This window comes from Tauraco erythrolophus, chromosome 9, assembly GCF_009769465.1.
Source record: "Tauraco erythrolophus isolate bTauEry1 chromosome 9, bTauEry1.pri, whole genome shotgun sequence".
Lineage (NCBI taxonomy): Eukaryota > Metazoa > Chordata > Aves > Musophagiformes > Musophagidae > Tauraco > Tauraco erythrolophus.
Genome location: NC_141473.1, coordinates 18382227 through 18397512, shown reverse-complemented (window position 1 = coordinate 18397512; position 15286 = coordinate 18382227). Strand labels below are relative to the sequence as shown.

At 34.4% G+C, this 15286-nt stretch overlaps 1 protein-coding gene across 5 annotated transcripts in view; it reads right to left on the bottom strand.

Annotated features, from left to right (window-relative positions):
- EXOC6 (exocyst complex component 6) overlaps positions 1–15286 on the bottom strand; it is a 98793-nt gene that overhangs the window by 58564 nt on the left and 24943 nt on the right. For 4 of the 5 annotated variants that reach the window (XM_086616956.1, XM_086616955.1, XM_086616957.1 and 1 more), the window contains exons 6-12: positions 9134–9338; positions 7701–7856; positions 6677–6745; positions 3188–3271; positions 3048–3094; positions 2539–2659; positions 468–539 (exon numbers count right to left, since the gene is read on the bottom strand). In XM_086616956.1, coding sequence (XP_086473082.1) covers positions 468–539; positions 2539–2659; positions 3048–3094; positions 3188–3271; positions 6677–6745; positions 7701–7856; positions 9134–9338 — 754 coding nt within the window. The remainder of the gene's footprint in view (positions 1–467; positions 540–2538; positions 2660–3047; positions 3095–3187; positions 3272–6676; positions 6746–7700; positions 7857–9133; positions 9339–15286) is intronic. The other variant, XM_086616959.1, reaches the window with a different exon arrangement.

Genomic DNA, 15286 nt, shown 5'->3' with positions numbered 1-15286 from the left:
GACTTACTATTTAATCTTGTCACTTCTATAAACCAAATTATAGCACTTTAAACAAACCACTACAATTAGAAGATTATATATTAAATTATTACCGAATACTTTATCCCATGCTTTCGATTTTCAAGCAGAAATTTGTTCCATTTCTCTGTAACATTTTAACTTGGTATTTATGTATATAACTATTTTTTTAATCAGTCTGTTAAACATTACAAGAATATTTGCCAATGATGTTCATTTGGTCTTTCTTGCTACGTGGATAACCCACAATGCTTACATTAAATTGATAATACTGAAAAGGAATCAAGGCAAGAAATACATATATTTAAAAATATTATTGCGTCATTTTGTTCTTGATTCGTATATATGATTCAGGAAAAAACAAAGCAAAAGACAAAGCATGGCATTCACTCACCTAAAGGAAAAAATTGACTTTAGGAATTTCAGTTAATTACTAATATAATATGTACCTGTAAAGTATCAGCGAATACTACAATGAGATTCTTCAATTCCAGAACAAGGTCAGGGTCACTGCAATACGACTGAAAGTGAGAAATCCTGGTTTTGTTAAAAGGATTTAAAATATGACACATATGTTTTCAAAAAATATTAGCACAGAAGGTTAAATTCTCCGGCCTTACGCTTTTACCTGACTGACAGCCTTAGTAAAAAAACAACTTAGACTCACTTGTCTTCACCTAGTCCAGCTACATAAGTGTTAAATTTTTATATGAACTACCAGTATTATAAAAGCTCAGAAAAAGTAAACTAAAATATAAGAGTCAATAAATCCCAGTATGTTGTACTGAAATTCAAAATCAGCAAATTACATTTATTTCAGTGGAACACAAGCACACATCAAAATGCTACGCTAAATCAACATCAGAGAGGACGTTGATGTTCTTTTGAAAAGAACACTTGAACACTAAGAAAAGAACACTTGAACACTAAGCCTGGGTCTAACCAGCGCTGACTGTGCCACTTCAGACAGTTTTCCAGTTATATGGGGAAAACATTATAAAATATTTTCTAAAAAAAAAATCAAATTACAAATTTGATGGTAAAAAGTCAAGATATTGAACTATTTACTAAAGGACTGAAATTTGATTTTTCAGAGGTGTGGAGTAATACAACTAACGCTTTCACCTCAGCTTCACTACCTGTAATACTAGGTAAAGTAAAAAGATATTTATATTACGATAATTTATAGCAGCATGAAACTATAGTATCCTGTTTAACCTTTCTTTAATTTTTGCTCATAGCATACTTTATTAAATAAAGTGCTTGGTTTACAATACCTCATAAGACAACATAAACTTATCTAAACATTAGTCTGTACTAGGATGATGTTAGATTGTGATAGAATTGGTTTTGATAAGAGTTATGCATTTTGAGAAGAAATAGCGATCGACTACATGACAAGACACTGAAGAGTTCTTTAGAGATTACACTACTTTTACTGCTTAAATTACCATATTCTTACATAGGTATATAAATCCATATTCAGCCAATTAACTTGCAAAGTTTTAGGCTTAAAAAAAAAGCTGAATATATTTCAATTTATCCCAATCCTCTAAAATTAATTTGAAAGTATGCGAACATCTCATGTACCACTCATCAGTAAAGGGGCTAAAACTATAGTTGCCACCTGAATTTTTTCCCTGTTTTTCCTAAGTATATACAAAATATAAAATATTCCTCAAGTTAAAGACCAATTATAATAAAAATAAAAAATAACACTGCACAAAGGAACTGCTTCTAGCAAACATTAAAAAGGGAAAGATAAAACTCTTCTATTTTTCCAATAGTAGAAGTTGTATCAATAGTAAATTCTGAAGCAATTTACTATCAGTCAGTCTGAGTGAACAATGGCATTCTATTGGTTTCCACAGAGGAATAAGAAATAGCATACAGCTCTTCAGTGTCATTGGAGCTAAAGCAGAAAAGTAACTTTAGGAGACACACTTTGAATGTACTGAAATACTCAGCTGATACAGAATTACACTGTAACATCTGTGAAGATTTTTCTAATACCTTTATTTCAACATAAACATATTACTACTATAGCACTGAAGAGACAGCTTCAAGGGTTTTGCTGGTCGAGTTTATTTTGGAAACACAGCATTTGGAATGATAATTAGGAACTATTTCCTGGTGGTGCTTTCAGTGCTGAACTATTCAATCTGATCTAATGAAGAGGTCAGTTGAGACTAATGAGGAAGGATTGCAATAATAACAGCAGATTAACTCTGCATATTCTAAACTGCTAGACTAAGAGAAGGTTTGGAAGACCCAGTGAGTTGTAAATCAGTGGAGGATTATGCAAATAGCCCGTGGCTGTGGATCACAGCCTGATACTGTTGGGAAAAACAAAAGCTTGGCAGGCTCCCTACCAAATTTGAGCAATTTTTAATGACAAAAAAAAAAAAGAAAATATGAGAGAGATGGCATTTTTCACTTTGTTACTATCCCAGCTTTAAACATACAGAGCTCTGAAGTAAGAGGATTTAAACTGCAATACTGGTAAGACTTCTCACTTACTGAATGTGTTCTAAGAACCGCAATGATCTTGGAAAGGGCCATGTTCCAGAGTTCATCGGTATACGTTCTAGTTACCAATCCCTGGGTTACATGTAAAATGTGGTCTTCTACTACAAAGAAACTAAAACAAAATAATGCCTAAATTATTAAGTTGTTTTCTAATATTAGAGTAAATTCTACCTTTTCACATACAAGCATAGTCAAACCCTTCCCCACTCAAGCAGTAACACTCTGGTAGGTTTGGTGTTCTGCTTCGTCCAGCATGAAGTCAAAATGTGAAAAGTTTGTTTCATGCCAGCTGGAGCCCAGGCTGCTGGAGGGTCCTTGTGCGGCACTGTACTGGTAGGATGTGGATGCTCTTCCCCGCTCAGATCCAGCAACAACCACCTGCACGATTTGTGGCAGAAACTGAATCTTGCAGAAGAAAGTTTTTGGACAATGGGAGAGCAGAGGGTGAATTAAGAATCAATATAGTAAAACCGAAATAAATCTCCATTTAGAAAACTTACCCTACAATTTGACTGAAGTATCTTCTATAGCCTTCTACTGTTTCATGCTTTCAGTGAAAAAGAAAATAAGTTTAGGAATAAAAATACCACTAAGTATTAGGTACAACCCAAGTCAAGACAAAGACAGAAGCATTGGTTACCATGCTTGACTGCGGCTGCAGAACTAATCTGGCTTGTTTCCTTCTTTGTTTTCTGTAGTAATTTTCAAATATTTCTCCATCACCCTGAAACAAGATATGAGTAGTTAAAACAAGAACATTGACTAAGTATGAAAAAGACACTTCTCAAATTAAGGGAAGAATTCTCTTCACCTAAGCCACATATTTTGCATTTATTCCACATCTAGACCTCCAGCTGACACCAGCAAAGTTTGGCATGCGTGAAATATGCAGAAATTATCTTTTTTTTAAGTATCTTTAATATCCTTTTAATTACCTTTTTTTAAGTTACTTTTTTAAAGTAACCTAAAGAATGTACCCAAATAAAAATTTCACTCATGTTCCTACATTTTATCAAACAATATTATGCATTTTAAGCAATATTTATGTTTTTAAACTATAGCTTTCAGAGTATATGAATATTTATAGACAAGGCATATTACCTATTATTCTACAACTGAAACTCATTGTCTATCAAAATGTTTCTCCAGGTGATTCAAGAAACTAACTGCATTGTAAAGTTAAGTTATAAAAACATTTCTGTGAATATATGATACATCTGAACACTGCCTGCATTAGTTTTGCCTGAGAAAAAAAAAAACCACGAGATTTATTTAATATCTGCTTATTCACTTTGGAATTGGCAAATATAATGACTGTGGATTTGGATTTTTCTCCTATCACAGTCCTCGAAGATACAATACCCTCTGTGCCTAATGATTATATTATGAGGAATTCAAGTGACAACCTGCCAATCTCATTAAGATGACCATTCAGCAGAAACCATCTGTCTATTTGAAATCAGCGCTACATTGACTCATCTGCCTACTGAACGCAACGTAATTTGTATGCAAGCAGAATAAAGCAGTTCAGCATTTTTAAGGTTTGTTTTTACCTCATAAGCCTATTATCAGGCCAGCGCTATTTAGAATTCCATTACTTGGGCTTGCAAAAATCTTCAAATCATTACAACGATTGTATATACTAAGACAGCATTACTTACCTAACTCCTTTATAACACAGAAAGTTTAAATTCACTATTTTAAGTTCATAATGAATATTTCATCAAATTTAGAAATAGTGCTAACCCAGCAAAATCTAAAAGTAAAAAAAAGACTTGGCTTAAAAACAACAACCTGCTTGAAACTGAGATGCACATTTACTAGAACACTTTTTGTAGCAGCAGAACTTTACACAGTCTGCTATAATCCATACCAACACTTACTGACATTAACCATTCCCCTCCAGCCCGAATATTCAATGCAGTTTTCAGATGCACAAAGCCTTTATTGAATTCTACATCCAATGCTAAATCTCTACTCAGTCCCGACACAAGCTTCTCAAGCGAAAGAGTAGCTGTTCTTCCCAAATCCACACCAAAAATAGAGATGTAAAATATCTCATGATTATTTATAGACCATGCTATCTTATGCAATCAAGGGCAGCAATTCAGGCATAACAATTATTAACAATTATTTTAAACAGATGTTCTAAAGCAATCAGCAGAATACAGCAACAACCCTGATGATTCACTCACTGAATAAGCAAAGGAAAGGCAACATAAAGTATACTGAAGCAATGCATTTGTTTTGCCCAGCTTCCAAAAGCTCATGAGCTTATATCAATAGAAATAATAAATAAGTTCATGTTGGGTTATAAATTCTAGGAACATTGCTCATATAGCAAGTGGTGTTTAACACACATATGAGCAATATGATAGTTACATTTATTATCTACTGCTATACAGCATTTATTTAAAAGGTCACATTACATGCCAAAGGGATCAAGGGTGTTTTCAGCAGAATTTAAATATACAGCACCTCACATAATATATGGGCCAAAAAAGCTCTTTATATATATTGCTCAGAAGTTTCTAGTCTAAAGAAAGGTTGCTCATCAATAAATACAGTCTATGTTTGGTACGTATGTATCTTGCAATCACAAGTTATGTAGTAATCTGAGGTACATAAAATCCTGCTTGCTTCCTCAATATAAAGAAGCACAGTAGAAAACGTTTGTCCTGCATAGAATATTTTCTACAGCTTTGTAGCAGAGAGAGAATTCACTAAGGTGACATTTGCTGTGAAATAAGTCCTTGGTACAGAAACTTAATGAATAGCCACCTGGTATCAATTCTCCTCCTCTGCTGTCCTCATGAAGTTATCTGAACTGTAAAAGAGATGGTTTACAACAGGAGGTAAACGAGAAGGACTCCAAGAAGACAGAAGCCCTATTCTGAAGACATCAACCTTTTTTTCTAAGGAGCAAATGACCTTTGATATCAGAGAACAACTCCAAGTTGTTTTCTCTCTCCAGTAAATTTGGAAGCTGGCAAACTTTCTGTGCAAACCCAAAGAGCATATCCTTGAATCAAGGATCCAACATCATGATCCTTGACAAAGTGAAAAATATAATCACATATTGCTTTTAAGTGTCATCTATCAATTTTACTTCCTCTTCTTTTAATACACTAAAGGAAGAATAAGCAGATGTTGTCAACTGGTGCATTTAACCTTACACATTCTTTTTCATATGTTATTTCACACTTATTTCCTCTGCAAAAAGAAATAGTCCACTCTCTAGTAATAGTTCTGGCAGCATATATTTCTGTCCCTCCTGTTTTTTTATTGAGCTGAACAATTACAGATGTAATCACTGATGCTTTTGTTCTGATTCCTTCTTCAGAAAAACCCAACCTAACAGTGAAGTAACACTTTAAACTTCATTTCAAGATATAGGCTTTCACGATACACAGCTGCAAGGATTCCACGGAAAGAAGATAACTCCTGCTCTAGCTGAGATTGTAAGATTAGCAATACTTAAAAGTATTTAATCTGTATGCCCCTGATATTTATTCTATAAGTAATCTGACTTCAAAAGTAATTGAGACATATGAAAAGTAAGAAAATAATTTGTTATCCAAGTTTCCCCAAAAAAAGTTTTCATCCTTGTTAGCTTGTGCATTGTACTCTTTCACAGCAGCTAAAACAGGCTATTGTGTCTCTGCCATTGAATCCAATCTAATCTGCTTGAGCCCAGGCTGTCACAATCTCCAGTTTTTGCTTGCTATTTTGCTCTATTATTCTGATTTCCATAAGATTCAGACTGAATATTCCTATGTTTTGTAATATTGATCATATCCCTCCAAATATTTGGGTAATATGGAACATTTAGGGGAACTGCAAAAGTGTCAACACCACTACTGAGGCAGATACACATATTTTACATATATTCTTAAGAACATTTAAGTAATTAATGTCTTGCTGTGTGTCCTTTATTATGCATATAAAATAAAACATGCAGTTGTGCCCTGAGTATCCATACTCTACTCATCTCAGCTGGTTCATTGAGAACTACTACTACTGGAAGCAAGATGTTTGCTTGGGAACTATTAGACCATGAAAAACACGAGAATGAACATTCAACTTCAAAAAAAATAAAATTTCCTCTTGAAGGTACCTTAATACATACCAAAACTGAGTAGATGTGCAAACACCTGTAGACTGGGGAAAAGTCTACAAGATCTTGAGCAGTTAAAACCTGAAGAACAAAACAAAAAAGAAACGTATATAAAGCATAAAAACAATTTAATCTGATACATTACCAGCAGAACTTGTCCACTTAACAACTACTTCATAAGACATCTTACTGGTAAGGAATTATCCCTTCCTTTTAAATTCTCTTTTAGTGCCCTTAATTTTACAACTGCTTAACTTGGTTTCGTAAAAATTCGGAGATTTAAGGGAGAATTAGTAGTTTAGTAGAGTGATTCATCAGTAGACTGATGAATCTAAAGTTCAGATTAATATGGAAATATATTGGGGTTGAACACAAAAGCATGGCTACTAAAACTACTGTTTTCATATAAAGTGGTAGAAGTTTGCTTTAATGATTTGAAGACTAAACTGCATCAGTCTTTTTGTCAGTAATTTCAGCACTTAAAACCGTATAGATTCTATCACAAAAGAGTAAATAAACTGCTCAAGTCTCCCCTCCCTTTGTATTACAGTACTAGATTTTATTTGTGTTACAAGACCAGACTCCTTTCACTGTTTTCAGAGCACCAGAGTTAAAGGTCTAAATACTCAACAGTTTATTCCATTTATGAGTACTTAGTATTTGATAGCTGAAAGAGTTTTAACACAAGCTGTAGTCCTCAACATAGAAATACTGGCTTTAGCAATAGCAGAATATTCCAGTGGGCCACATATAATTTACAGTGTGCAGGTGTTGTATAATGTAAATTGCAACTGAATTCCAGAATAATTACAAGTTTGAACGCCCCCAAACGTGATGCTAAAGCTAGCATTAATACAACTCATATTTTGGCACTATTTTCTCCCCTAAAATGCTGATCTGGACTGGTGCCCCTTGAAGCTGTTCTCTGGTTCTTCCCAACTAACACTGGCCATCTACAAACAGTGTACTGCAAGTTTTGTTCAATAAACCTACAAAAATCACTTTAAATAAGATGTACTAATTAGTATAAAGTTACCTCTTCTTCATGCTCATCATCTTCTTCAAACGTTCGTTTCAATGTCATTTCATTCTTGGATTCCAAAATTCTGCTCCTACCTAAATGCATATTCCGACCATAGTTTACATTATTCTGCTTCGGAAGAGCGGTACTAAAGGTTTTCTGCTGCTGTGCCTGTTTTAAAAGTAGTACCAATAAAGAGGGATGTAATGTAAATTTCATTACTCATGAGCATATGCTGTGAGATGAAAAACAGGTGATGCTATTGAACACACATCAGTATAACTGCAAGATGTGTGTTCTCAGTCTACACCAATGATTTTGTCCTTAATTGATTTGAGATGATAAATTAGTTCAATAGCTAATTTCTGCGTAATTTTTTCCTAATCCCCAGAATGCAATTGTAGAGGTAGAAAAAATTTTAAAAGTAACTTGTAATTTTCCTGATCCTAAATTGCAAACAGAGAATCAATATTTAAGTGAAGTACAGTTATCACAGAGTTTCCAGTTATTTGTTTGCTGTCTTCAGTTAAGCCTTAGTGAGCAGCCAGCTGCAGAAGCCAAATGCACTGTATTGTCCTTACTATTGAAAGAAACGCAACAAGGTAATACAGTATCATCTTGTGATGATATTTTATTTATAATAATCAATAAATTATAATTTATTTATAATAATCAATGCTGCATTTTCCAAGAACCTTAGACGGCAAAATGGCAATCCGACCTGAACTCTGCCCAACAAAAAGTCAAATGAAAACTTTACTTGCTCTCCAAATAAACATTAAAAGCATTAACTGCTTTAAAGCTTCTCCAGTACCAGTGCTTTGAAGTGGCAGATTATTCTGTGATGGAACGAGCAAGGGCTTCAGCTGTCCCAGTCTCATCCTGGCTCTCACCTCAGCCCTCTGCTCTCTCTCGTCTGTTGTGTGCCCTCTCTGGAGGGTAATATGCCAGTGTCATGCTCTGTATTAGTAGTACTAGGCAGCTATCTCAACATTTCTTTTAGTCTTATTCATCCTTGCCTGCTGGCCAGATGGGCTGCTCTTTGTTTTGGTGTAGCTGTTGAGTTACAGACTGTCTAGGAGTTGACTACTCAAAGTATGTCAATTTTTTGCAACTTGAGATATACAGCATTTCTCTTTCCTTTTCCAGACAGGAAACTACTTCTTGTCTAGGACACAGACACAAATTTGGAAGAAAAGTTTGATGCTACTGAGGTGTCACGCTGCTGCTTCCTATGTCAGCCAGGGACTGCTAGACTTGACAACTTCATGTTCAGGAGAAGAAACTACCCAAGATGTTATCAAGCATTTCACAGATCTCCATCTTTACTCAAAGGTCTATGTGATGACTATAATCCTTAGACAAATCTTTTGGGCTAACCTGAGGCTATCAACACTGCTATTTTCAGTAGAAAACAGGACTAACGTAACCCTGTTAGGTCGGCTTACCTGCTTCATGGCAGTTTCCCCAATTCTGTCAGAATGCTTTCGAATACTCTCTAAGAAATCCTTGAGATCTGACATGGATATTTCTTTTATTTCTTCACGCAGTTTTGGAAGATTTTCTATCATTATCTGGCAAAAACGGTATTGGCTAACTCTAGGAAGATATAGATTTTCTAGCTGTTCCATTGTTTTTAAAGCAGAATAGTATCTACAAAGAGATTAAAATCAAATTATGTAGCTTCTGATCAAATTTTAATAAAATACTTTCTTTATCAAATATAGGATATCAATATCATACACGCAATCAATATATATTTAATGAAATTACTCTGTTCTTAGAAAAAATAAGAAACAAAAGGTCATCCATATAATGCTTTAGTTTGGAACAAAACAGTAAACTGTTAAGAGTGGCTCAGTCAAGTAAAAATTTTAAGTAGGCTCCTATGGTATTAGCTATTCTGATCAATAGATTCCTAACACCACATGGAGCATCTTGCAGAATGGAGGCACCGACGTTGTAACAATTATCTTCCCTTCCGGATTGAATTTATTAGGGATTTTTATGAGTTTGTTTCCTGAAACACAAATTGCCAACCATCAAACATTGCAGTACATGCACCAAACAATGAAAAAAACATTGAAAAAGTGTGCCTATATGCATCTGCCTTCTTTAGGTATACATGAACATATACACAACCACACCTACCCTCTTTCCACCATCCTTAGCTGGAAGAGACATGTATACACTTATCTTAACAAATATTTTTCCAGCAGTATATCATATTTCACTGCAAACCACGAATCTATTTACTTTTCTGACTAAATACAGTATATCCCACAAAGAAAACAACTACTTTGAACAAGCATTAAGGTCAGAGGGTTTAAAAAAAAAAAAAAAAAAATCAAAACAACCAAGACTCCATAATTTTCTTTATTCTTCTGTGTTCTGTTAGCCTACAGACTATTTGTAGCAGAAATATGGAAGATAAGGCCTGAGAGGGGGGAAAAAACAAAACACCAAGAAATATCTCCTCTCATGTCTATACACTATGCAGATGTTGCACGGTACATTTGTAACTATGCTATGAAATTTTACATAAGGGACATTGAGATTAAAGAAATACTCAAGCTAAAACTAAGTGAGTGAAAAGTGATTTAACTGCAAAGTAAATAAATAAATAAAAGGCTCAAACAATTTTGACAACAGAAAGCTACCAAATACTGAGACATCAACTCTATCTATTACTATAGTTCTTTACCTGTCTTCACTTTCAGTTCTCTCATAGATTATAGGGGTTGCAGGGCCAAGACTTACTACCTAAAACCATTTATCAACATCAGGTCTGTAGCATGTAAGTAAAATTTTGATGCTTTCAGCTGATGTAGGAAACATTCAAAGAAGAAAATTTTAATTGAGGGAAATTGGTTTTCTATACTTCCTCTTATCATCAGTAGAGAGATGAACACCACAAGGAAGTGATTCAGAACTAAGTTAGGCTTCTACACGCCTGTTCCTGAAGTGAATATCCTTCTCTATTTAATTTTCAAATGTCATATAAGCATCTAAGGCAGAATGCTTGTGAAAATTTTTACTTTATTGAAAAGATGAAGCAAAATAGAAGTGGGCCAGTTCTGGTATAGACAGCTAAACTAAGAAGGCAATAAACAGAAACACCATGATCAACAAATCTGTGATGCCAATACATTTAAAGAGAGGTGCAGGAAACAGGTTAAACATGAATAGGACAGCAATTAGTTGTAGATATGACAATAATTTTCCTCTATGTAGTATTCTTACCAGCCACTCAGCACAGGAGGTTTCTGGAAAAACGCATTTAGTTTGGTCTACTATAACAGAATAAGGTGAATCAATGCCTTCTAGCTTGGTCTTGAACAGGAAAAGTAGAAAAACTGAGATCAGATTGAGTTAATTTGCTCCTAGATCCAACTCTTTCCTTCCACAAATACAGAGTAATATCCTTAGCCCATTTTTGGCTTTTCGTATCCTTTTTCTTCCTGAAAGTCCTACACAATCAGTATAGGAAAATTTCCAAATAATTTTGAAAGGGAAAAGCTGAGTATGAGCAAAGTCCCTTCGAATGTTAAAAAAAAACCTAGAAAACTCTTTCCAGTTCTTTTACTTCTGGATATTACTTTGTAGATCTAGTGAGTAAGCACTTTCAAGCTGAAACACAATTCAAGCCACTGGCTTCCCTTCTGTAGACAAACACTAATAAATTATTAATATTTCAGTCATAATTTCTTAATCCATTCTGAAATAAACACATTGTTTTGAATTTTCTCACTCATGACATTTCTAAGCTAGCAGTTCAGCATAGCTGGAGGATGGGAAAAATCTTCTCTTTTATTCCAGAACACAACTGCTTTCAAGAGATTGCAAATAAGGAGGTTTCAAGTGTAAATTAGGAGCTTTTGTTTATTATATACTTGGTTTATATAAAATATACATAAGGCAACGGGAATGTTGCAGATAAGAAGGGGTCTAGGGGTTTTATGTGTGTGGTTTTTGTTTTTTTTAAAATGGTAAATGACCAAGAGTGCCACATGGTGAGACTTCTGGGGAATAAAACCATAATAGCATCAAAATGGTATAAAAGGTTTTTATTTAAATTATACAGATCAGCTTATCAGAACACTGTTATTTCATCTGGAAGGTTTTTGACTGCTTGTCTGTAAGATCAGAATTAACATAATCCACTTTAAATCCATTCTAGAGTCCCTTACTAATTATATATATATGAAGCTCAGGACCTTGCCCTTTTAACATCTGTTCTGATAAAGCTCTGAAGTCTTATTAATTTGAAGGTCATCTGCAGGTCAGGATTTAAAGTTTTGCATGTAATTTCACGGAATGATGTATTTGTATATTTTGCTTTAAAAACATTCCACAGATTTAACTCAATGCTGAAGATTTTGACAACAAGATTATTAGTTCCTATCATATATCATCAATCATATAAGGTAAAGATTACCTATTTGACTATAAACGAGTTAAATTATCTTCAATGTTACTTTTTTCATATAAATTGAGCAGTCTTCTGTCTATTCTTCTGAACTAATCTTGTAAGAATATGTTCTCCAAAGTAAAATTTGTAATGTAAGCTTTGAAATGGAAGACAAGTTTGAAACACCAATAGAGTTCATATGATAGGACTGTCCAGAACTGATCCATCTTGTAATCAGAATCTGAAAACTGTAAGATGAATTTTACTAATATCTCCAAACTATAAAAATGGAAACTTCACAACCAGCAAGAAGCAGGACTAGGGGAAAAAAATAACCAAACAAACAACAACAAAAAAACTCAGAAAAGTAATATTAATGTTTTACATCATCTTATTCTAAAATTAAGCTGATGTTTTACAAAATGTCCAAGTCCCAGACACAGAGTAGCCAGGTCTGTACTGAAATTTGAATTTGAAACATTAACACATAAAAAAATCGGAAAGCAAAAGAAAGTGACCACTACTTCAGTGTACACAGAGTATTAAGTTATGTTTTAAATGACAAAGAGAACTTTTAAGATTTTTAGCAGTGGAGTGTCATTTGGAGGCAGTTAAGAGAAATTCTGTAACTTACTAAAAAAGCCCCATCAAGTTAAACTAGAGCAGCCAAGAAGCTACACAGGACAGAGCAAGATGAACTCAAAGGCTGTGAATTTTACTGAGAATAACGTATTTCTACGCAAGTCTTTTGAGTAAAGAAACGTGTAGTCATGCCTCAAAATTTCCTGTTGAAAAAACAAAAGGAGAGACAATAACCTTAAAATTTTCATTTCATTTTAATTAAATAAATAATTTACAAACAAAAAAATAGTAGTGTTCTCCAACTTCTGTGCCTCCCTCAGAGGCAAATACTGCATATTCCTGCTTACTACATTTCCATTAAGTAAAGACGAAAAATTTTTTCTACTCTACCAAACAAATTTAAAGGACTTCATTGGAATTTTTCAATAATACTGTGAAAAAGACACATTCACAGAGATCTTGAAGATAATATATTGAAATTGCAATTGAAAACCCTTTCACCACAGGAACAATTATTCATTTATTTTGTTTTTAAATCTAGTTGTCTTAACAATTCTAAACCTAATTTTTAAACTTCCCCAGCAAACCAATTTTATCAGTGGCTCTAAAGGACCACAAACTAAGATCAAGGCCCTATCAACTCTGAAACTTCTGCAAAGTGAGTCAAAAGTTCAATGTTTCTGAAAATCAGATTAAAGAGTTGCTATGTGAAAAAAAAACAAGATCTGTGGAATACTTTTTTCATCCATAATGATGCGATAGGATTTTTTTTTTAAATAGAAATTATCAAACAAATAGGGTTGTGAGAACGGTGAGAAAGCAAGCAGCTGACAGTTCAGTATCATATATATATTTTGATGGGTTTTTTTTGCCAGACCCGTGATATCTCTGGGAAGTATAGATTTGCAGTCGATAGAATTCAGTGCTTCATTTTGACATGGTTTGAAAACAATGCAGAAAACCAAAATCAAATCACCATCAGTTTTACCTGTTCCGATATCTTTCCATACAGACATAAGTAGAACCAAATTATATAAATTATGAAGTTTTTCTATTTGCATCCTTCAGGTTTATTCGAATGCTTAGAAGGTTTATGTAGAGAAAGGCTGCATGACTGCCTCAGTGAGACTTAGTAACCTAAATAACAAATCAACTCTGCCTCTCCCACAGTTCGGAAGAAATACATAGTAAGGTCAGAAAACGAATCCAAGTCTTTCAGGGCAAAAAGCTCACTGTGAAAGACCATAATCTTTCTTTAGTCCTTCTCACAGCAGATTTGAGAAGATCGAGCGACAACCTTAGCAGATTGGTTTATTTAGTTATTTTCACTGTATGGCAGGTTTGGAGTAGTTTTGGGTTTTTTTTAACACTTATTGTGAAAGAACACTTGCAAAAACACCAGTTCTAACAATTCCCAATTAGACCACGATCTCTTGAAGCAGCTGGGAACTTTCTCCAGAGACACATATCAAAATCCAAACACACAGGCCATGGTAACACAGCCATATAAAACGTGTGATGATTTTATCTCTAACTAAAACCTAAAGATTTAGGTAGTTCCATCTAAATCCATAGCCCCCACTACATGTTTTGGAGAGCAGTGGAGAGTCCATGCCTCTCCCTTGTGCTTCCTCAGCTAAGACTTTAAACCGTCCATAACTCCTTCCAGCCAGTTGTGTCTGTTTAGAGCAGATTCCGCAGTTACTTCCTCTCACAACTATAGTTCTTGTCAACTTGTGTTATGCATGGCTCAGGAGACAGATAAATAGGATACAGAGCCTTTCACCTCTAGGTCATCAGTTCAGATGTAGCCCATGTTCGTAGGGACCAAAAGTTGCTATCAATAGATGGTTTTCTGGACTCCTCAGTAAATCTCCATTCTATCTGCATAAACCAGTATGTACTCCAGACTCAAAATCCTGCATTATCCTAAAAGGTTCTGCCATGCAGAAAAGGAAATGGAATTTCAATCTTAATCCTAAAACAACTATTCCCCAAAATATAGAATATCCACACTTTCTTCTTCTCTTCCTTTAAACGTCAGAAATTAGGTTTATTCATAGTGCAAGACTGTGAAACAATGGAATAATGAAAATCTATTCTAAAAGGCTGCAAGCAGAGAAAGTCAAAAGAAAAGACGTCTTTTTTTTAAAACATCAATGAAAGCTTTGCTGCACTAACAAATCTCAGTGAAGGTTCACGAAAAAAATTATCTTTGCCTAAAATAAACATTCCTTATTGTTTTGTTAAGACAGGGATTGTGAATGCTCCTTCCTCCAGGAAAGCTTCACAGCAAAACTTAGGAAGGTCAGTTTTGAAACTTGTATCTGCACACATCTGCTACCAGGTCTTTGCACTGATGCTATGATGTCCTTGCTATTGCTCAATCACTTAGTGATAAAGGCCAGGATGCACTCACTCTTTGGATTTGTTGCCTGGTAAGCCACAAGGAAATTACCATTTGAATTAACTACAAATTCCACGAGATTGACACCGCTAGGCTGTATTATAGGGAACTTTAAGTCACAGGCAAAGTAGTAACTGTAGCGAAGCTAATGAAAGAGATATCTGAGCTGGAATAGTAGCCTGCAGCAGAGTCTAAACCTTC